Raw genomic sequence first — 22,922 nt, forward strand, 5'->3', positions numbered from 1 at the left:
GTCTCTGACGGACCATGTAGGGTCATTCACAGTTTAGCATGGCGCTAGTGCATGCCAACATGTGTGCGTTTATCTGCATCGATAGTTTGACGGCGTCTACAGAACGCTGAACTGGCGACACGTATGCCTTTGCGTAAGCTTCCATTTACCTAAAAGCACAAATATCTCAGAGTACAAGAGTGGTGAATACTATCGCTGGCACCCTAACTGACAGACAATTGTGCTTACAAATGAATCCCGCTGCAATTTGTCCTGCAGTAATGGCCGTATATGCCTTACACGCTATTGTAGCGAGTGCAATCTGTCCGTGTGCATTATCAAATGTCATAACGGCCGAATGATAGGTGTGATGGTGAGCGGCGCTGTCGGGTACAACATTGTTACAGCAGTCACTAGTCAGATTGCCCCTAATACAAAGAAACGGAGACCTGAAAATATCTAGAGGCCGAGGTTAATCAACTCCGGACGCAATATTTCGAGACAATGCCCGGCTACATATAACTCGGAATGTGCTAGCCTACTTCCAGTAACGACAGGTACCGCTGATTTCTCAACTTACATGTTGACCATCGAATGTGTATAATATTGATTGTTCGCTGCTTGCTTGTCACAGTCGTTTAGCAGCCAGTGTTGATGTTTTCTAGTGAGAAAGCATACAAGTATTGTGGTAAACGATTTCTATGCCTGTTTGATTCGATTCCAGGACGTACAGAGATTTTAATTCCACCATGTGGAGGCCTTACATCACAGTGATTTATCAAGGTTAGAAGTTGTGACTAACTCCATGGTTTATTTAATCCCAATATTCAATGCTACACTCACAAAAGCTCTCCATTGACATCTGTTCTTAGCCAACTGAATACAGTTTCTACAAGGTATTCCTATTTCTGTGAGATCCATCTTAATATTGTCCTCACATCTTCACTAGGTGTTCCTAATGGTCTGTTTTCGATTGGGTTTTCTGTTCAAATTTTAAGAGTTATAAGTAGAAACAAGTTCTGATACTGTAATCATTTCTGGACAGTTATTAACGACTCTGTTATAAATTTCAGCACTCTCACACATGTCTTTCTTGGCGTTTCAATTTTAATGATCAGTTGTGTATGGGGAGTTCAAACTCATAAAAAATACTTCTAATAAAGATCTTTGATACAAATGATTTACAGGTCTTATCTTTCTTTTGCATTTGAAACATATTTACACTATGTTTACAGTTCCTTTATAATATTATACTATGCCAATTTTGGGAAATACAATTCAATAAATAGTTTTGTGCTAACTCTTAGGGGGAAAATAATTACAATGAGCTTATTCAATTTATAACAAATAATCATCGTTTCTCTTACATTTGGCATTGTCATTAAATTTTAAAGTAGAATTATTAATATCTACAATTAGGTATTTTTTTGTTTTTATATTTATCCTTAATTAAGGATAGAAGTCATGGGGACCCTTTGTGTGCGCGATACTGAACCTTCGGGTTCCATAAGCCATAGAGTTAGTTGGTTATTTCTCCCTAATATAAAGAAAATATTAATTATAATGTTACAACATGTATCGAGTCTTACGTGAAAGATGGGTATCAAAGAGTTCAAATTACGAACGAAAATAATGGCAAAATTCATAAGTTTAGTTCTTATAGAAGTAAAATACTAACTAGTGTACCTCAAGGATCAGTGCTTGATCCACCGCTCTTTCTTACATACATTAATGATTTGACACAATAAATGTTGCCTAATAAATGTGTTCTATTTGCTGATGACACCAATGTAGTTATTACAGGTAACTCATGACATGATATTGAATATAATCTAAACCCTGTATTTTCAAGATTAAGTAACTGGTTAAGTAGCAATAAATAAGTTTTAAACAATGATAAAACTTTCTTACTAAATTTCTATTATCCTCTTCAAAATAAATTTATTTCTTATGTAATGGTAAATAACAAAATAGTCGACTTTTCTATTTCAACTAAATTTCTTAGTATCACCATTAGTTCGAGACTAACTTGGAATGAGCATATTTCTCAACTCAACAAAACATTAAGTAGCATTTGTTTCGACCTCCGTAGACTAAGAGGTAATATCACAACACAGGCTTTAGTTTCAGTGTGCTATGCAAAATTCCATTCTTTAATAAGTTACGGTATTATTTTTTGGGGTTATTCTACTGAATGTATTAGGATGTTTAGCTTACAAAATACAAAAGAAAGCACTAAGGGTTGTGTTTGGATTCTTACCAGAAACTTCTTGTAAGCCTATCTTTCGAGGACAAAGTATTACCATTACCTTGTGTGTATCTATAAAAAATTATCTTGTTTACCGTAAGGAATAAACACTTATTTATTGAAAACAGTAGCGTCCATAAATACAATACTCGATTCGTTAATAATTTGCATGTTATTCCCCAAAATTTCTCGTTTCTTCAAAAAAGTGTATATATAAACTATACAAAAATAAGTTACCTGACTTTCTGAAGCAAAATAAATCATGTTCTATGTTTAAATCTGATCTTCACAAGTTCTTAGTAGATAAATGTTACTACTCGGTAAATGAGTTTTTTTGAAGACAATGTATATATGTCTTTTGTTAATTATGTTATAAATGTGTAAGCTTATAAAAGTCATGGTTATGTATGTATTATTCTATTTGCAAGTTTTTTATAGCATAAAAATTAACAGAAATAATGATAAATAAAAAAATAAAATAACCAAGAAAAATTTATTCACAATAATGGCAGAAAAATGTGTGTTCATCAAATGACGAAATAAAAATTAGAGTAATATTGTATTCTATTTTAAACATATATTTTAACTGCTAATCTTTTCCTATTCTCGTGCTTTTCTTCATTTTTCCTCTCTTCTTTAAAATCTGTAATTAAAGATTCCATCCTCTTCTTACACACCTCCATCGATTTTCCACAATCACAGGCGAGTTCGTCCCACGCATCAGTTCTTTTTAATCGATTGTAATAATCAGGATCTCTGCTATTCCACAAAACACTTCTCTGTTGATAATAATCAATCATCGAAAGCACTTCTTCTTCTCGTGACCATTCCATGGTTAGACACCGAAATGACTACGTATGCGGGTTGATGTTACGCGTGTATGTACGGAAAGCGTCCAGACTAGCACATGCCGCAACACATTCCTTTAACGTGGCGCAGAAAGACTGATTCCACTCGGAACCGAGCCGCACAAAACATCATGTGAGTTTAAGGCCAAGTTCCCGTGATGGATTAGCATCCGTAAGGATGTTGAAAGTCTACCGAAAACCTCGAAACTGTACTTTCACTGATTCTTCTCTGGTATTCACTGTGGTTGGTCACCCAGCTTCAACGAGCCCCGCGCCCAGAAGTTGATGCAATCAATATTACATCTACTTGGTGGCGCAGTTCTTTAAGTGAAGTAGAGCTACTTTTCAAACCTAACTTGCAAGAATCAGTTACTTTACGCCACACTCATCCCAGAGATCGGGAAGTCCTTATACTTATGTACATTCCGGTACCTTGGAGATAAGATTGTGTTATACAGAATTGCGTAATGTTACTTCTACATACTTGTTCTTAATCTAGACACTTACTGGAAGCGCGAAAAGAAACTACAATAATTAATTACGCTGTAAGAATGATGCACTTAAAATTGTAAACAACACAGTTGAATATAACATATAATGCATACAAATAAGGAGACTGAGAAAGCCTTTCGCCAAATACTTCATCCAATGGATTTTAATATCTATTGAATATAAAAAGTCCATTTACGTCCACCTATGCGAAAATGAGGCTTCTTCAAAATCGTTAAGACTTTTAGTTGAAATTCCAAAATTAACAAAATAAGTAACATACGAAGTTAAATAATAATAATAATAATAATAATAATAATAATAATAATAAATCTTATGCGCTTCTTATTACAAGCAAATTTTCATGATTATTGTTATTCTTTGATATGCACTAACTTACAATATTAATTTTTACAATAACAAAAACAATATGCCATTACTATTATATAAAATATATGATCAACAAAAATATATTACTAAGCAACAAAATATTTGAGATTACTAATTTATACAAAAGTAAATATTAGGAAGATTCATATAGAACATATATCGACAAATACTTTCAAACCAAAATTGCGAAATAAATTGGATGCAATTACATTCAGTACATGAATATACGAGGTGTGGCAATTAAATAACGAGACAGGTGTCATAAATGTGATGTATGGCAAAGAAAGTTACAATTGACTGTTATTCCTTTCAATATACTCCCCTCCCCTATCTATACACCGCTGCATACGTGCCTTTCATTGTTCAAAGCAATGCTGTAAGTCATCAGATGTCACCCTGTTCAAACACACTGCCGTTTTTCGTTTCACCTCTTCCACAGACTGAAAAATGTGTTCACTTCAATGCACTTTTCACTTTTGGGAATAGATAAAAGTCACAGGAAGCCAAGTCTGGGGAATACGGAGGATAGTCGAGCACAGGAATGCGCTTGGCTGCTAAAAACTGCTTCACAGAAAGGGCATTATGGGCAGGCGCATTGTCTTGGTGGAGGATCCATGCATCGTTTTTCCACAAATCCGGTTTCTTCTTCCTTATTCTTTCCCTCAGTTTGATTAGGACTTCTTTGTAGTAGGTCTGATTCAGCGTTTCACCCTGAAGCACTCATTCAGTCATGATGATACCCCTGATATCGAAAAAAACGATGAGCATTGCCTTCACTTTCGACTTGCTCATTCGTGCTTTTTTCATTCTTGGCGATGTGAGAGTCTTCCAGTGCATGGATTGACGCTTAGTCTCGGGGTCATACTGAAAAATCCATGTTTCATCACATTTGTGCGGGTCGTTCTTCATCTTCAACCTCATCCCTACCTTCTGAAAATCGTTTGTGCCATTCGAAAACTCGCGCACGTGACATAGCATTATCACCATACACCTCTTTTTTACATTGCACAACATTCCGTCGATGTTTTGTTTAATTTCACCAGAAATTTGATGTTAATGCGATGCTCAGCTTTACTGTTCACCATGATTCCGACATTACTACAGAATACTGTCCTCTTCATGCAAGCCTGCAAAGAAAAGAAAAGCTTTCAGAATCATGAAACAAACAGTGGCTGCTCATGAAGGTTCAAGATCAACAACACATCATTAGCTACCTTCCCCACACGATCCTGCGCGACAGGGGGTGGGCAGTTTCGTTATTTAATTGCCACACCTCGTATTGTAATATATAGTAGAGAAGCGGTACATGGGTTTTATTTTCCTTCACCTTTCTATTATAAAAGTTTCTGTACAAGTTTATGTACACAGTGCTACAAATAAGTAAATGTCTCTAACAATCCTTTCTCTATGAATTTGGACCTCCTGCTCAGAGCAGTGCGGAGGTCTTATGGTTGATTGTTAGGAATTTCCTACCTAGAGTAGCGTGGAGATTGGAAAGGAACCTGTTGCTCATAGCAGTGCAGAGGTGGGTAGTATCTCCTGCCCAGTGCAGCGTGGAAAGCAGTAAGGTTAGGGAATTTCTCCGCCCACAGCAGCTTGAACAGAAAGGTAGGAAGTGATCAGGTACAACTGATGTCTTCTGCCTCTTCACGTGCTCTTTTATAGCTAATTTTGTAGGCAGAGTCTGTGGAGGGGTTGTAGGGGTCTCTTCGCAACTCTTCGTGTCATATTCAGAACCGACATCCGTCGGCTGCTTTGTGATCCTTCTAGAGAAGCGTGTGGTACTGTTTGTAAATATGAGGGGATATTGCATCCCTTAAGTGGGGAAAATAACCTGAAAGATTAGTTTTAGATGGAGAACACTGACACAAAGAAACAGTGGTAACACTGATTGTAATGCACTGGAAACACTTGTGGTAAGGTACTAATAACACTGATTGTAACGCACGAGATTATGAAACGACGCTGTATAAAAAGTTGTGTTTGTCGTAAGAAAAGATCGGGGTAACACATTTTGTCCCCAATTTCTAAGGCAGAATCAACACTTGGTGTTATTTCTATCAAGATAAGGCTGCGTTGGCACTATTGTTAGTTTAATAAATATAAACAGTCCGCCTACGGTAGTAGATTCTGGTAATAATATAGTTTCTACAACCACTGGTGGATTTTGTTCTAGGACAGTTCTCTCAAGGGGCAGTGATATTTCCGGTTTGGGACTAGATATAATTCTTTGAAGGCAAATCCGTTTATAAATGAGGCATATATGGATAAGAATAGTAATAACAATAACAGCCATAATAATAGAATCAGGAGTAGAATCATCCTACAAAAAATGAAAATTACTGTTACATTTATACGTTGCGAATGAGTGTTTGCGGGGGAATGAGGTAAAATGCCGATAACAATAAGTAAAAGGGTTATAGCGCCGATAATTATGATGATCCAAGGGAAAAAGCTATGAAATTGGAATTCGAAGAAATGATCCTTTAAGGTTAGTTTAAAGGGACAAGTTTTGCCGATAGATGTCACTACAGTCTTCGTATCTCTCATGTATTTTTTTTTTTTTTACCTTTCACGAAAATTCACGATATCTCTTACAAATTTCAAACTAGAAATTTCAAATTTTTCGAGAAGGAACTTCATAACCTATCGAAGACAACAATCCGTGCCGATTTTTTATTTAGAATTTTCTTCATTGTTGAAATGGCTTGTTTGTTGAAAGGGATATTCAAACCTTTAACAATATAACTCTTTCAACAATGAAGAAAATTCAAAATAAGAAATCGGCACGGATTGTTGCCTTCGATAGGTTATCAAGTTCCTTCTCCAAAAATTTCAAGTCTCTAGATTGAAATTTGTAAGAAAAATTGTAAATTTTCGTGAGAAGTAAAAAATACATAAGAGAGATACGAAGACTGTAGTGACATTTACTGGCAAAACTTGTCTCTTTACACCAACCTTAAGCTATTTTGTTCTCGTTTTGAGCAAGCGTGCATCGAGGTTATAGATTGAACATTTGGGAATAAAGTTGAGGTCAAAGTTATCAGACAAAGTTCTTTACTCTATTGTAAAATTAGTGGAGTGTCTGGTTGGCAGGTTTAAAGTATCCGTCTCAATAAATTCAAACTGCTTGTAATAGAAGTGTTAATGAGGAGTTGATAGTGTCCACCGCCATAATGTGGTTACATTGTCGAGATATACTAACAGGTTTCCTTGTAGTCAATAATAATCCAGTAGATGTATATAAATAAAATTCTTCCGTTTTTGATAGCGAATGATTATGACAATTGGAAGATGAGTTTTTAAAGATTAAATCATAAAAGCAGTCCGTGTATTGAAAACGTGCTTGTGCTGGAATTTTGTAGATTTCGTACATTTGTTGTTTTACGCAAAGCGACAGACCCAGTTCATAAATACCAGAGATAATCCAGATTGTAAAATTTGAAGTTTGAGTTTTTAAGTATGTCTTCTCGGTAAGAAATCCATTGTTATATTTTTAGATAAAAGATGGTAATTTTTATTTTTTGTGTACGAGTGTTTGGATCCGTATTGTCCAAGTTGGCGTTGACCAGATTAAAGTCACAAAATATGATCGAGAACATTGACAAAAGAAACCTAAATCTTTTTCAATTAGAAAACCTCATAGGTTCGGATTATTCTATATAATTCTATGAACCAAAGCAGGTTTAATGAAAATATCGTTGACTTTAGTTCGTAAAAGACTTTGAATTACAAGGTTGAAATATTGTTCTAAGATTTGAAAATTTAGTAAAGTAATTCATTAGTTACCGTTGTACACGTAAGTTGGAGAATTTCATGATATGTCTGTGTAATTAGTTTTTCTACTGCTACAGTGAAATTTGCCACTAAGGGGTTAACTGGAACTTACTCTCTTTAATCTTCTGAATTTGAGAATTTAGATACTTGTTCTGAGTTTGTATTTGGTGAAGTTGATTTTAATTTTTTGATTTCGTATAAGAAAAATGCGCTTACTCCAAAATTAGCTAGTCCTAATAGGAGGGTAAAAACATTCTTTTTGGACGTGCATTGCATCCGATTTGAAAATTAGGATTTTATGGTTTTCACTTTTTAATATAAATTGGGCTTCCTTGTGAAGAATCTGAATTAATTGTTCGTAACCAGAACACGATTCGTTTCTTAATTTCTCAGCACTAAAGTCTAGGTGTAGGCGATAAGCGATGACTGTAGTGTTCTCACAATTTATAATGGGTTTCAATTTTGCAGTTCAAAGTTCCAGTTGTTTAAAAATTAGTTCATTTGGGCGTAATCCATTGAAGAAAGCAGAACAATGAATATCGGTATGTTCATATTGAAGGTGATTCACCAGATGGTATTCTTCCTACAAAGAAAGAAAAAAATAGTTAGTCTGTAAATTTTTGATCTGTGCAAAAAATGAATAAAATGTTTCTACATTTCTCACTCACACAAAATTTACTAGCTTTTCATTTCCCTTTGCACACACCAGGCGGCACCACTAATCAAACAGATCAGTGTCAGCACTGATACCAGATCAGAAAATAGATAGAAAAATCACCAAAATAACTAGAGAATTCTCTATTTTGATAATTTAGGGGGCCTAAAAACTGGAGTGTTATAATCGTAACATGATTTATTACGGTATTATGTAGGGCGCTCCGTTAAATTGGCTTCACATGTATCAGTAACATGTGCTGTTCTATAATTTGTTATGGGCATTTGTTACAAATCTGACGCACCGTGAGGTTGATTCACTTACATTTAGAATCTAATTTCTAGCTTCCCAATCGTTTAAATTGATTCAGCGATTGTTAGTCCTTGATATACGAAAGGGAGTTCGAAAATAAATTTCTCCAGGCGACTGTGGACAGAGGTGGGGATGCAAACTCAAAAAATAGCATGTGATATTAAAGATCAGACGTACGTTTTAGTTTTCCACGTAAGTACCACGTACATTGAGACATTTATCATACAGGTCTATGCAAGCTTCAAAAACCCTTCCAGGAAAAATTCAGGGCTCTGCATACGGTAGAAGCATCGAACAGCTTCTGAGACTTCAGCATTGCTTCTAAAGCGCCTGCCACCGAGGATCTTCTTCAAAGCCGGAAACAGATGGAAGTCACGGGGTGCAATATCAGGACTGTATGGTGGATGGTCAAGGCTGCTCCCTTTTCTGGGGAAAACGAGAGGGAAAACTTATTTTCGGACTCCCCCACGTATAATGTCTATAATTACCTTCTTTACCCTAATAATGTTTGCACAATGTGTTGTTTATCACTTTCGAGACTTGGAGATAGTCTTTTAATTTTTGTGGTAAAATTTAATACATTTTTGTACCCATAATGTTTCCTATTTTAGGCGTTGCAAATGCTGCTGTGTTTAAAAGCGAACCTATTATGTCATCTGAATCGAATAATACTCTGTCTAACTATACACTTATATGGGAAGTGGATAGCTATGCACCGCTCATTGAATATAAACTTCTTTTCAGAAGATATCAGGTAAGTTTACAAAGTACTGATTACTTAAAACTTTTATACTGATGCTTTTGTCTCTCAACTTCCCAATGGCTTAAATCTATTCATTATTTTTTAAAATTTATTTATTGTGGTATGTATCTTCATCCTTCATATATGTTCAAATTATTGGCTGGGGACCCAACCCAGATTGCTACATCTATAAATTGTAGGTTATAAGCACGTATAATAATCATTTTAAAAAACGAAATGAAATCTCCAATGTCCTACGATTGTCTCCTTTAGGCTAAAAGAAACAATTGGGTAACGAATGTAAGTGATTATCAAAGAATTGGTGAAATGAAAATATAGGAGAAAACGGAATCTCGAGAAAAACCACGAAAACAACGTTGTACACCACAAAGTACGTGGCCTATGATCGAACGAGGGACCTCTCGTACAAAAGGTGAGCGCATAAGGACATATAAATTGTAGGATATAAGTCCATATCAATTGTAGGATATGAGGGAGCCAGTGACGACGCTTTGCGGGCACACCCCTCAAGGAAGTTAACCCTGCCTCTCAAACATTATGGATTTTAACGTAAGTAAAGGAATATAAAACTATCCTTTTCGGTACACAAACAAATAACTGCCTACCCAAAAATGTCTCTGCATCTAAGCTTATCCCCCCCCCCCCCCGAAAGTAAAGCTGGTATCGTCACTGGTTTTGGCATATAAACATTGTAGGATATAAACACATAAAACGTACATACACAACGAGAAGATCGGCGGCTCAGTGGTAAAGTACACACCTCTGGTGTGAACAGTGCCGTGCCGTGAAAAATCAGCGTCCGGGCGAGAGTATACGACGGCTGCCCCGCCACGTCTTATGACTGAAGTCAACAGACCAGCGGCGAAGCGCCACCATGGTTGGCGCGAAGCATAAGAAAATTTTCAAAAATAAACCTGCTTTTCCTTGATTTTGAGCACCTTTTACTACTTTTTCCTTCCATTTTATATACTTATATCTTTTCTTTTTCTTCCTTAATTTTGCGCCCCCTTACTTCGGCGCCCGGGGCCATCACCCCTTCCCCGCGGTATGGTACTAGGTTTGAAGGATTCCTGGTTTCTGGTGGACAATATTATGTGTATGAGTTTTTTCGGGATTTTTCCATTTCCTCACATATTATTCTGCCACCAATTACTTCATAAGCATTCACTTTCCATAAATCATTAATCATCCATCTCCTTTATCGTAAGGAGCATAATCGTGAAACGTAAAGCTAAAAATTCGTTTTATTTTCATATATACAATAACTATTCGTCCAGTCACGGCAGGCTTGAAGTATTTTTAAAACTTGTTCTGCAGATGGCACTAGGGTATTATTAAGTGCGGTATGAATGACTACATATGCAGAATGAAAGACAAATATGCAAGCAATTCCCAGATTAAAGGGGAGAGTTGGTCAAAATAATATAACTAAATCTGCTTCTTAATTTGGGAATAGTTTTGTTATATTTTTGATAAGGTATTATCATTTTATGCCTTCAGATGGTTGTTGTAACCATAACAACATAAATGCCTGTTATTTTTGTATTTTCGGACGTTCCATTTTAGCATTACATCCTTCGGGCACTTTATTTTAACCAAAGAAACAATTAGTAAGGCTAACAGTTGCATATTGTACCGTATTTGCTCCAGAAGAAATAGGTCACATGGATTATAAAATCGCCTAATTTTCTGAAAGTGTATTTGGCATATGCAATAAATAATATAAAACAAAAAATGGAAAAGAGAGTAAGTGATATGGAAATTAATATTATTTATTTTTTAAAAAAAAATCTTAAAAGCTGTAAAATAAAAATATGTAAACACGAAAAGGATACGTTTAGAGAATATTTTTCTCAAAGGATGCGCAAAGTTATGTAAATTTAACCGATTTGACTTTTTTCTTTACAGCGAATTACAGATCAAGAGGTTCCAAATAATTGGACGCAGCTTGTAATTCCAGCAGACCCTGGAGACATAACTTCAATCCATTCTAAGTCATACACACTTTACGGCTTGAATACTTCCACAGTATATGAAGTAATGTTACTTTCAAGAAATAAGTACGGATGGAGCAAACCATCAGAAGTGTTTAAGTTTGCTACTGAAGGTGCAGGTATGTGACAAGTATTCTGTTTAAGACAAGGAAAAACTAAAATAATTAACGAAAATTTTTAAAGCTGCTGTTACTTTTATTTGTTCAGATATTTCAACTTTATGCATTCTTCAGTGAACAAGGTGATATAGTACTGTATAAAAGAGCAATGTTTGTACAGAATGTGTAACACATGTGAATTATTTTAATTTAGCAATCCTGTTTTTATATTTTATATAGATACTCGGAATACTTACTTTTCTGAAACGAAGCGCATAAAAGAAAATCAAAATAGAATGTTCGCATATGATACTTAAGCACAAAAGAATATAAAAACCACTTAACTTTCAAGACTGAATATCTCGCGGGGTGCACGGTGGGTCAGTGGTACAGCGCTTACAACTGGTGCGTTGGTTCCCTGGTTCTATCCCCGGCCAAGTGAGTTTGTGTTGGACATCGTGGCCATGGGTTTTCTCGGGGTACTTCCGTTTCCTCCCACTTTCTCATTCCACCAATTCTTCTGCCATCATTCACTTGCTTTAATCGTCGTCTCCCTTAGCCTAAAGGGCATAATCGTGGGTTGTTAAACTCGAATATTTCATTTTCAATCTTTTGAACATCTCGTGAAAGTTCAGAAAAGAATTAAGAGAAGGATGTTAGAGAAATCCGGTTAAAACCAGAAAAAAATTGCCAAAGCTGACAGCAGAACACGATCTGTTCGTAACGTGAAGGTGAACAAATTTTTACTCATAACAATGAAACCAAGAATATTTTGAACAAAGTATTAGAATAGAGAAAGACATATTTAACATACCTGGCAGATTATGCTAAAGTAATCTATAAACCACGTTGTTTTTTCTCTCTTTTTTTTTAATATGTTGAGTAAATTGTTATGGACTTTTAACATTTTTTCCCAGTTGCATTAAGTGTGCTTCTACTCCACATTTTCTACAAAATACTTTATTAGTTTGTTAGTAGAATTAAATAACTATTGAATTCCTTGTTAAAAGACATTTATTCTGTTCCGTTTCTCCCCAAGGTATTAAGTGTCATTGTTAGCCTATTGAATAATGTACTAGAATCTTACGAAGGAAGAATGTGTGGCTAGGTGAAAGTATGAGTACTACAGTCAAGGAAACGTGTCCGTTCGAAAATCATCAGAGAAGATAGTAGATACAAGAGCTATAAATGTGAAATACTGGACAATGTAAAGGTTCCGGGATACGAATGAAAAGCTGGGATTGAGGAATAGTGAAGAAAGTCAGACAGTTTCCGCTACTAAAGTTGAATAATAATAATAATAATAACTGTACACTGAAAGTATTTGAGAACAAAATCCTGAGACGAATATTCGGACCCAAGAAGAACGAGAATGGGAAATAGCTGAAACTTCATAACGAGGAACTACATAATTTATATGGTTTACCCAACATTGTTAGGGTCATCAAGTCTAGGAGGCTAGGTGGGCAGGTCATGTAGTCAGAATGGAAGAAAGGAGGAACGCTTTCAAAGTCTTAACTGGAAGACCAATCGGAAAACGTCCATTAGGAAGACCTAGGCGCAGATAGGAGGACAATATTAGTAACGAATTATAATATAATTGTTAACTGAGAAGGTTAAAACCCTTGTAAGAATGTTAAAATATAAATTTGATAAATTCAAAATTATCTTAAAATCAAGATTCAAATGAAAATAGTTACCTTTCTAAAATACAATTTTCGAAGCAACATAACTGAAGTTTCATTTAAAACACATTAGCCAAACTTCTCAATATCTTACACCCACTTGGGAGACCCGGGTTCGATTCCCGGCGGGAGCTCATGTGGTTCGGCTTCCACGTTAATCAGTAGGTCCGTGTCTCACATAGCCTCGCTGCTAAAGGGACGTTAAACTCAAAATCAACTCAACTCAACTCTTACACCCACTAAGCTAAAATATGTCACTTTATTGTCATATTCATTAAATATACCAGATATAGATTAAACGATAATGTCATAAATTTCCAGATAGTTCCTTGTCATAAACTTGAAACATTCATTAAATATATATATATATATATATATATATATATATATATATATATATATATATATATATATATATATATATATATATATATATATATATAAGATTTTGTAACTCGCTTTAACATTGCACATTTATAGTTTAATGGTACCAATGTCCATGTATTTCTCGGTTCATAATTTAATATTCTTATATCTGTATTTTCTAAACAATATTCACTGCAGTACATATTGTCTAATACCATTTGAAAAATGAAATGAAATTTTTAAGTTTTACGTTCCACGGTTATGCCGGTTAAGCTAAAGGAGACGGTGATGCAGCGGCGGATCTGTTTAAGGGGCACCCGGTCACGTGCCCTGGCATTCATGATGTAAATACAACTGCAATTATTAAATCAGTACTAATACATTAACAGAAGCTTTTTTTTTCTTTTTTCTTTTCTCTTTTATAAAGTTAGTATTTGTTCCGCCACAGCCGTGTTTGCGAGTGAAGGAGGCTGTGGTTATGCGCTCTCGTAGGATAGACGAAACTTGGCAACACAGCGACGGTTGTTTTTTGGTTGCGGACTTACAATCTTTATGCTTTGACAGTAGCCCAGCGGTAGCGGACAGTATCATCAGAGGTGGCAGGGGATCTTATGGCTATGTCCATTGAAAATGGACACAGTAATGTTGAGACCTGTCGCATAAGGCGCTGCGCTCTGTCTTATGGAACATACAGCGGTAAGAAGGTCGCGACAAGGAAACTCAACTCTGTACAGAGTGGAACGTAAGGAGGGGGAAGGGGGAAGGAGGGTCAAGCCATTTTCAGAATTTGGGGTTGGAAAAGGTTTATGCTTGGCCTTTCCGGGTGTAGCGAATGACATATTAAGGGTTGCCACCATGGTGCAGTTAATTTACAATACATTGACCTAAAATTTACACGCATAAGTTACCAATCGGCATCTGCAATCGTATTTTCAAATAGTGAGCTACACTTTACCTATATAATGTTTCTCAGAAAAGTAATTAAGAAACCACACATAATTGAAGGAAATGGACATATAGTAGTTGAAACAATTTATTGTTAAAAACAAATAAGTAATTCGTTACCCAAAATATCAATCAGGGGCGTTTTTACACATGGGCCAACATGGGTGATGGCCTGGGACGGCGAGTTTTCTGAGATCATTTTTTTAATACCAGCTTTGGAAATTTCAGGTATTTATTTATTATGCATAGTTATGGTGATATGATTTGTAAATATATATAAAAAAATCTGCTTGGCAAGAAGTAAGTAATTAACATTCTAGTTATTAATTTACATCAATTATTTCCCCTCTCGTATTGTTGACACCTTATTCTTTTATCGTAATTTTAAAACATTTCCATTGTTGATAAACTTCCAGAATTACCTACAGTTTTCAAACATATCAACCGAGCCTACAACGCAAGAAATTTGAATGTTTCAATGTTTTATTTTTATTCTTGAACTTGGCTGATCTTATGAACTTGGTTTCATAATCAGCAACTGTCTCAGAATTTCTATACTGCAAGGGTGCCCATCAGGGGGGCAAGGTGGGCGCTTGCCCCCTAGAGGAAATTGTACTTCAGAATATCGAAAATCCAATAGAATTTTTACATTAGTTACAGCAAAATTTGAAACTATTTTTGAAACGTCGCTTATACTTGCCCCTCCCCCCCCTTGGAAACCTTAACATAGGCGCCCTTGCTATACTGGTATTTAATCTATTGTTATTGACGGGGCGGCATTTTTACAATGGCTCGAAGGTGGCAAAAATGTTAAATACATCCCTGAATATCACGCTACTGATCTTCAACGATGGCAGGATTCAAAAGAATGGTCACTCCTAATATTATCCTAGTGTGTAGCAGTAGATTATTTCAGATTATGGAAGGGGGCGGGAGGCAAGACTATCCACCGACATAATTAAAATTTTTAATTGGTATTTTACTATAGTAGATTATTAATGATATATATATATATATATATAGACGCCCTAGTATGTAGGTATTTTGGATGTGCCCCACCACTTTTAAATTCTACGAGCCGCCACTGCGGTGATGATGAGTAATGAATGAAATTGTGGAATGAAGAAAATAGGAGGAAACGGGAGAACGCCGGGAAAACCCACGAGAACGGTGTTTGTCCACCACAAAGTCCACACGGCGTGAGCTGGGATCGAACCAGGGACCCCAAGCACCGGAGATGAACGCTCTACCACTGAGGCGACTCGCCCCCCTTAATACGATTTGAATAAATGACTTATCAAGGAATATGCTTCTCTAAATAGTGTTGTGGGTGATGATGATGTTCTTGTAAGACGCTGAATCGATTGCGAAAAAGCACTTGTTGCTATCTGTTACCGTTTTCGTTCTTTAGCGATAGCCGTTGAAACCAAAAATGGTTTTATTTCTGCCACTTTCGGTTCTAATAGAGGGTTAACGGAGGAGATGAAACCTATTCTCGGGATGCTGATTGCTTCTTGATATCTTTTAACGTTTTGCTCTGATGTCCATCGACAGACAGACAGATGGACGTAGCTATTCTATAAGGCTTCCGAAACTTAAGCATAGCATGGTTTGAAAGTCTAAAATACACAATAATACTATACAATCTACGAAACTAGATTGTGGCAGCATGGTGACTGAATGGTAGACCAGTCAATTCTGATATGAGAGATCTTTGGTTCGAGATCAGGATATGAGACTTAATAATGAACAAGACTGTTTGAGGGGTTTTGTTTCCTGGTACATTCTACTTTTGCTAATTGTTAATTACCTAGTATAATCACTGACTTGAACTTATTACACGTATTCTTGAGTCTACAATATATAACGTTTAAATGTTAGTTTGAACGTTGTTGGTTATTGTATATAGGATAAAGCCTTTAATTCGTACAGGCTTCTCCTATTGCATATAGAGTTTCAAACGAAAACATCACATATTAAATCGCATGTAAGTTACACTAAAAGCACAAATCTCTGAGCAAAGCAATGTTTATTATAAAATAATAAATGTGTGACAGTTTCGCCAACTAACTGAAGATTTTGGCTTTATCAAACACTGTCACAATTCAGTTAGTTGGCAAAACTGTCACACATTTATTATTTTTAAATAAACGTTACTTTGCTCAGCAATTTGTATTTTAGTGTAAATTATTTAATATAGCAAAGCTAGCATGAACCAGTTAGTTATTAAGTCGCATGTGTCAAATTCAGTGGCTGTATTTTGAAAAGAGAAAATCTTAAAGTTTTTGATCCTAAAAAATGGCAATTAGGAATATATACTTTTTTTTTTTTTAATGTTTACTTTGATCTAAAATAACATTGGAAATTTAATCGAAAATAACAGTAATATATAGGATACCACTGTGTTCTCCTTCTGAAGTTGAAAAAAATTGAATGAAATCCTAAATGCTCTATTAAATGATAAAATTTTCAACTTTCGTAACAACCCGAGAGGAGCTAGTCAATGAGAAAGTCGATTTCTTACAAATGAAATGTGGTAAGATTTGATCCATCTTCCGAAAGTATTCAAAAGAACGAGAAACTTCTGTTCAAACTCTATGTCTAAAGTGTTTAATTGGCTTTGAAATGGCATCGAAATTATGAAGATAACAGTTTTTCATAAAGAATTATTTCTGGAGAAGTGTTTGAAATATTTCAATATGGCGCTCACCTTGACGCTTCTTATCTTTAACTTCCTTTCTTTCTCTCCTATCTAATGAAGTATTCTAGTGAAAGTTCTCATAGTGTACTGCCTTTGTTGTAATTATGTTTCACTATTTTCTGATAATTCGTTTCCTATTCCTGTTTCGCAATTTCTTTAATTCAGATGTACGAGAATAGTCTGAAAAAGTACCCGACCTAACAAAGGGAACAAAATGTTTGGGAAAAACTATCTTTATTTCTCAACCTAGTCTCCTTTTAGTTCCCAGCAACGTTTAATACGAGTAGCTTCGATACTCTGTTTATAGTATGACCTGTCCAACTCCTCAAAACAGTCACTAGCCGCAGATTCCACCTCTTCATTCTTGGCAAATCTTTTACCACTTAGCCATTTTTTCAAGTATGGAAAGAGAAAATAATCCGAGGGGGCTAAATCTGGGGAATTGGATGCGTGAGGAAGCAATTGGAACTTCAATTCATTGATTTAGGCCATCGCGATAACAAATCTGAGAACTGGTGCATTGTTTTCATGAAATAACACTTTCTTAATTTTATCACTCAAATGCTGCACTAAGTTTACATAATACTCACCACTAACTGTTTTTCTTTTCTGAAGATAATGAAAATTATCCCACGAAACTGACACCATGGCCATACCACCAGATGAAACTGTCTTTGCCTTCTGCGGAGCCGATTCTCCAATTTCAGTCCACTGTTTTGAATGTTCATTCGTCTCAGGTGTGAAGTGACGGACCTATGTTTTATCATGGTTATCAATCGGCGCAGAAACTAATCTTTATTGTTGTGAAACCTAGCCAAACACTCGATTAAAACCTGCTCATGACGCTGTTTTTTGTTCCATTGTGAGCAAACGCGGCATCCATCTCACGTACAGCTTTCTCAGTCCAAATGTTTAGTTAATATTCTACCTAGGTACATACATGTTTTGAAATGCCTATTATGTCTGCCAGCTCACACACTTCAGTCGACGGTCATTCAATACCATTTTGTGGATTTTCTTCATCATATTTGGAGTGGTCATCTCGTTTTGCCGACCACAGCGATGTTCGTCTTTGCAGCTCGTATGGCCTAATTTACACTCTGCCACCCAATATTTTACTGTTGTAAACGAAGAAGCAGATTGACCCAAAGTAGAATCTAGCTAGACTTTGCTATTGATTGGACTGAGACCTCTTAAATGAAAGTATTGAATCACCTAACGATGACCTATTTTCTCTATGTTTATAAATTCAATGAGAGCGTTCATTATTGATGGCTATCAAACAAATACTAAACAACATAGCATCTTCAAACTTCCAACTTAAGCTTTATAAGGTTGGTACTTTCGACCATAGTACTATTTTTGAAACAACCACCACCATCTATACGTCAGGTCCGGTACTTCTCGGACAATCTACGCATATAAGCAAGTGGATTTAAACCCACGAGTTTTCACAAAATTTTGTTTATCTTGACTTTTTTGTTATTTTTGATGTGACATATTGGTGATATAAAGAAACTATTTTCTGTGTATCATGGTACTTCATTTAAATACTAAATTGTTATCTACATGAATAGAGATTAATATTAGGTCATACTTAGAGACTTTAATTTCATTGGCTGTCAGGACTGTTACAAAATAATGTTTTCTTCTTTCTGTTATTTCAGATTTGGAAGAGGAAGAACCAACCGTACCAATTATTGAAGACCAAATAGAGGAAGTTGAGATTACACCAGGTTAGAATCTAGAAGTATATTAGCATCTATTGCGTTGAAACACTAGATGCTGTGCTCTTGTTAGAATTATTGAGATATTAATTCGGTTTATTTAAGTATTTTGCTATTTCATATTGGCTTTCTGTCTTTTCAAGTTCGCTAAATATATCCCTTCTTATAGTCTACTATTCTAATTATACAGGGTGTATCAAAAACAACTTTACAACTTAGGAAACTCATTTTGATTTATGTATTTAGCTTACAGATATTGTTTTGGTGTCATTTTGTAGCAAAATACATTTTTTTTTTTTAAATTTATACCTAAAAAGGTTCAATGTGGCTTCCACTGGTGATGCAGCACACATTCCATCTGAAGTCCATTTCTTGCCAAACCCGCTGCGACATGTCAGGTGTGAGTTGTTCAATTGCGAGGTAGATCCTAGCTCTGAGCATCCTACATCTGAAAACGGTAGATGCAACCGTTTACTCAACACACGCCAAACTGTCATGTGCGGGACGCCCAGCTGTCGAGAAGCACGCCAGGTTGATTTTGTAGGACTGTTCACAAAGCTTTGTCTCGCTTGCTCTACAACGTCTTCAGAGGTACGGAGACGATCTGAAGATTTATTGTGTCTCAGCGAACATCTAGTTTCAATAAAACACTTATGTCGCTGATAAATAGTAGGCCTACTGGGAGGATCTTTATCATACTCTGTACGAAAATTACGTTGCACAGTTATCGCAAACTTAGATTCTTCAAACCAAAACACACAACTAGCACGCTCGGGACCAGTAAAGGCAGCCATCTTTGCCGCAACTGTCGCTAACGCTTGCGGTGGCTTGTTTCTGAACTGGTGTACTACGTGAGTCAAAACGATGTACTTTGCTACAAAAGGGCAAAAAAAAAAAAAGTCTGTAAGGTAAATGAATAAATAAACATGAGTTTTCGAAGTTGTAAAGTTGTTTTTGATACACCCTGTACTTCGTTCATATATATATTTTTTAAATCATTGAGTATCGGATTCCAGTTGTTTTTGTTTGTTGGCATGTTACTACTATTAATTATTGAATTTATTATAAATTTAATTATTTGTCATTAACAACAAGAGACTTTTCCCGCGTTTTCTTTGAAGCTGTTACGGTTAGAGTAAAATGCTTTCCAGCAAATTCTTAAAGGAATGCATTAAAGACTAAATCTACGTATTAAACATCAAAATTAATTTCTTTCAACTTTCCTCATGATTTCAAGGACTATTGCTAAGATTCTGTCAATAGTTAATGTTTTGTTGCTGAATCTAGATTTGCTTCTTAACAACAACAATTATTTTTTCTGTTTGGTTATAGCAGGAGTAAATTTATTAATAATATTATTATTCAAAATTTCAACTGAATAGTAGTGGGTTGACTTCTACAAGATAATTCCTACAATCCGTTTGATTACTTGAAGCTCGAGAGTAATTAAGAGACATTGAAAACTGCCTGTGGGTGTTGGTACTTACTGTAAGTGGCAACAAGCATTTGCTTGGCAAAAACAAGTCTCGTGTTTTGATTTCTTCCTTGAATTTTTTAAAAAGAAAAATCTACATTAAATTTTTAATTCCTAGAGAAAGTTTATTCTAAAAATACGTAACGATTAGTGTGTTCTATTTTTTCTTTGTTTCTATAGTGCATAACTAGATTAAATTATGTTTCAAATATTTCTAACCTTTTCTTGAATAAGTATGTTATTCTACAAGGTGTCACCGCGAAATACTAGAATAGTTTTTTTTTCTTCTGGTTTTGATTGAAGAGTTTGCAAAATCTTCAGTTGCAGTACTCTTGTCCAAAGCTACAATCAGATATAATGTTATAAAAGAGGCAAAGTATCTCATTGAAGTCGTTTCATTGAGGTTTCCTTAACTAATTCTGCTATGCTGAAATCGAATATGATTTTTTTTTTTTAATTGCTATCGTCTTCAGCTTTTTGTGTGCCAACAATTGCTGTAAAAACTGGAAATTCTACTTGAAGAATCCCGCTGAGAGAATCCGCTTGTTGAAACTTAAAAGTCCTGCTTGCTACTTGTAAAAGATTTAGGTTTCGAAACTAAGTAATTCAGTTTATTTTCCTTATTCAAGTGGAACTTCACGGATATATTTAGAAGTACACGTAGAATCATATCTGTTTTTCTCTGTTGAATCTATCTCTTTATAGTTCATTGGACGTTTTAGTAAAAACTGTCAGATTTAGTGAAAATCGCTTATATTAATAACACAAACAGCTATACGCAAGTAGGACGCAAAGGGAGCAAATCCACACTTGGTTAAAAGTTGTAGTCGTGTTTTAAAACAAAACAAAACAACTAGTCATACACAATAGCAAGAATAAGTGGTCCTCGTGGAATAGTCACTAACGCTCTCGCCTTTGGTGCGAGCGGTCCCGGGTTCGATTCCCGGTGGGGACACTTAGTCGAAAAAGTATAAAAGCTTTTTTAGACCAGCCATCCTGAGTGAGGATTTTCCTGGATTTTCCTCATTCATACCAGGCAAATGTCGGGATGGTACCTAACATCCGTGCCCCGGGCCGCTTCCTTCCTTTCCTTTCATCAGATAGTGTGCTCGCCGAGGGACGTCATCCCTCATATACGTGACGGGCTAAATGGTCTTAGATGCCCACAGCCCAGAAATCTAATTCCTAAAAACAAGAACATAACATCTTATTTGGTATATGTTCAGCCATGTGCATTTTAAGGGCAACTTTTATTTATTTATTTATTTATTTATTTTTTCTATATGGAGAAGAAGATACGGTTTCCTCCGCACATTCATTCATGAATCGAGATACTAACAACATAACATTATAACGAAATCAACAGTGTCGACGAAAACAACGTTTCGCTTTCGAAGTTAATTTCATTCTAGTGATAACACAGAATAAGAGCCCTCGCTGATCTACATTAATTAGAAGAGTCGTTAGAATTTAAATCAATTTGGTTTCTGCAAACGAAAGGCTATTTATAAGATATACGGTTAGAAGAGAATTATTCTCACTACCTTATAATTTTTTTAAAGCACCTGGAGTATTAAGCTAGAAATATGAATGTTTCTTCTTTTTGGAAAAGCTTAGTTTCTTAGTTTCCCTCCACTGCTACATGTACAAAATAATTCTGCACAAATAGCAAAACGTATGTGAAATATATTATCTTGACGTTGCTTTAGCTCTATCGTTTGATCACATTTGATTCTAGATTTAAAGGCATTTATTTCTATTTTAATGACAACAAAAATAATGACGATTTAGTTACCGTCACATTTTCCCTATACCAGTGGAAAAATATCGAAGTCTCAAGAAATAAAATATTGAAGAAATTAAATAACTGAAAAATACTTAATATTCAGAATCCAATAATAATCTTAATAGAAGAACGTACTGTAGTGTCAATTTTAAAGTCAGATGTAAAATCAGCACCCAAAAATAAGTTCAGAACAGATATAGTTATTCAACTCAGGCATTAGGGGAGGAATCCAGCCCAGCTTGGTACCAGTCTCAAGTTAGGGAAAATATGAAGAATTGACGTCAAGAAAGCCATCTAGTTATAAAAGCTACGCCAAAATCATATGTTGGGTTCTCTAAATATGGTATCGGAAAATGCTAGAGCGTACCCCGTAAGCGACGTGCAGAGGCTTCGCCCGACTTTTGTAAGGAATAGGCAAGGGTTGCCGAGTCGAGGATGGACTATGTTAAAGAAGCCAGTCCATGCAGCGGTACAAGTAGGAATACGAGGAAGACAGATTGTAGATCTGATAAAAAGAAGAAAGTTGGAGATCCTGTGCATGCAAGAAACAAGATAGAAAGGTATTAAGACAAGAGAGCTAGAAGACAGCTACAAGTTACTTTATAGAGCAAATCAACAAGGGGGAAACGAAGTGGGAATTGTTCTTTCTAGTGACTTGAAAGGTAGTATGGTACAAGAATACAAG

General features: G+C 35.6%; 1 protein-coding gene across 1 annotated transcript in view; it reads left to right on the forward strand.

The window, feature by feature from the left end:
• LOC145660707 (protein amalgam-like) overlaps positions 1 to 22,922 on the forward strand; it is a 114,615-nt gene that overhangs the window by 78,496 nt on the left and 13,197 nt on the right. Inside the window, exons 8-10 of the mRNA XM_081726059.1 lie at positions 9,310 to 9,452; positions 11,370 to 11,574; positions 18,918 to 18,986. Of these exons, the coding sequence (XP_081582185.1) occupies positions 9,310 to 9,452; positions 11,370 to 11,574; positions 18,918 to 18,986 (417 nt within the window). The remainder of the gene's footprint in view (positions 1 to 9,309; positions 9,453 to 11,369; positions 11,575 to 18,917; positions 18,987 to 22,922) is intronic.

This window comes from Thermobia domestica, chromosome 9 (assembly GCF_964235325.1).
Source record: "Thermobia domestica chromosome 9, izTheDome1.hap1.1, whole genome shotgun sequence".
NCBI classification, from domain to species: domain Eukaryota; kingdom Metazoa; phylum Arthropoda; class Insecta; order Zygentoma; family Lepismatidae; genus Thermobia; species Thermobia domestica.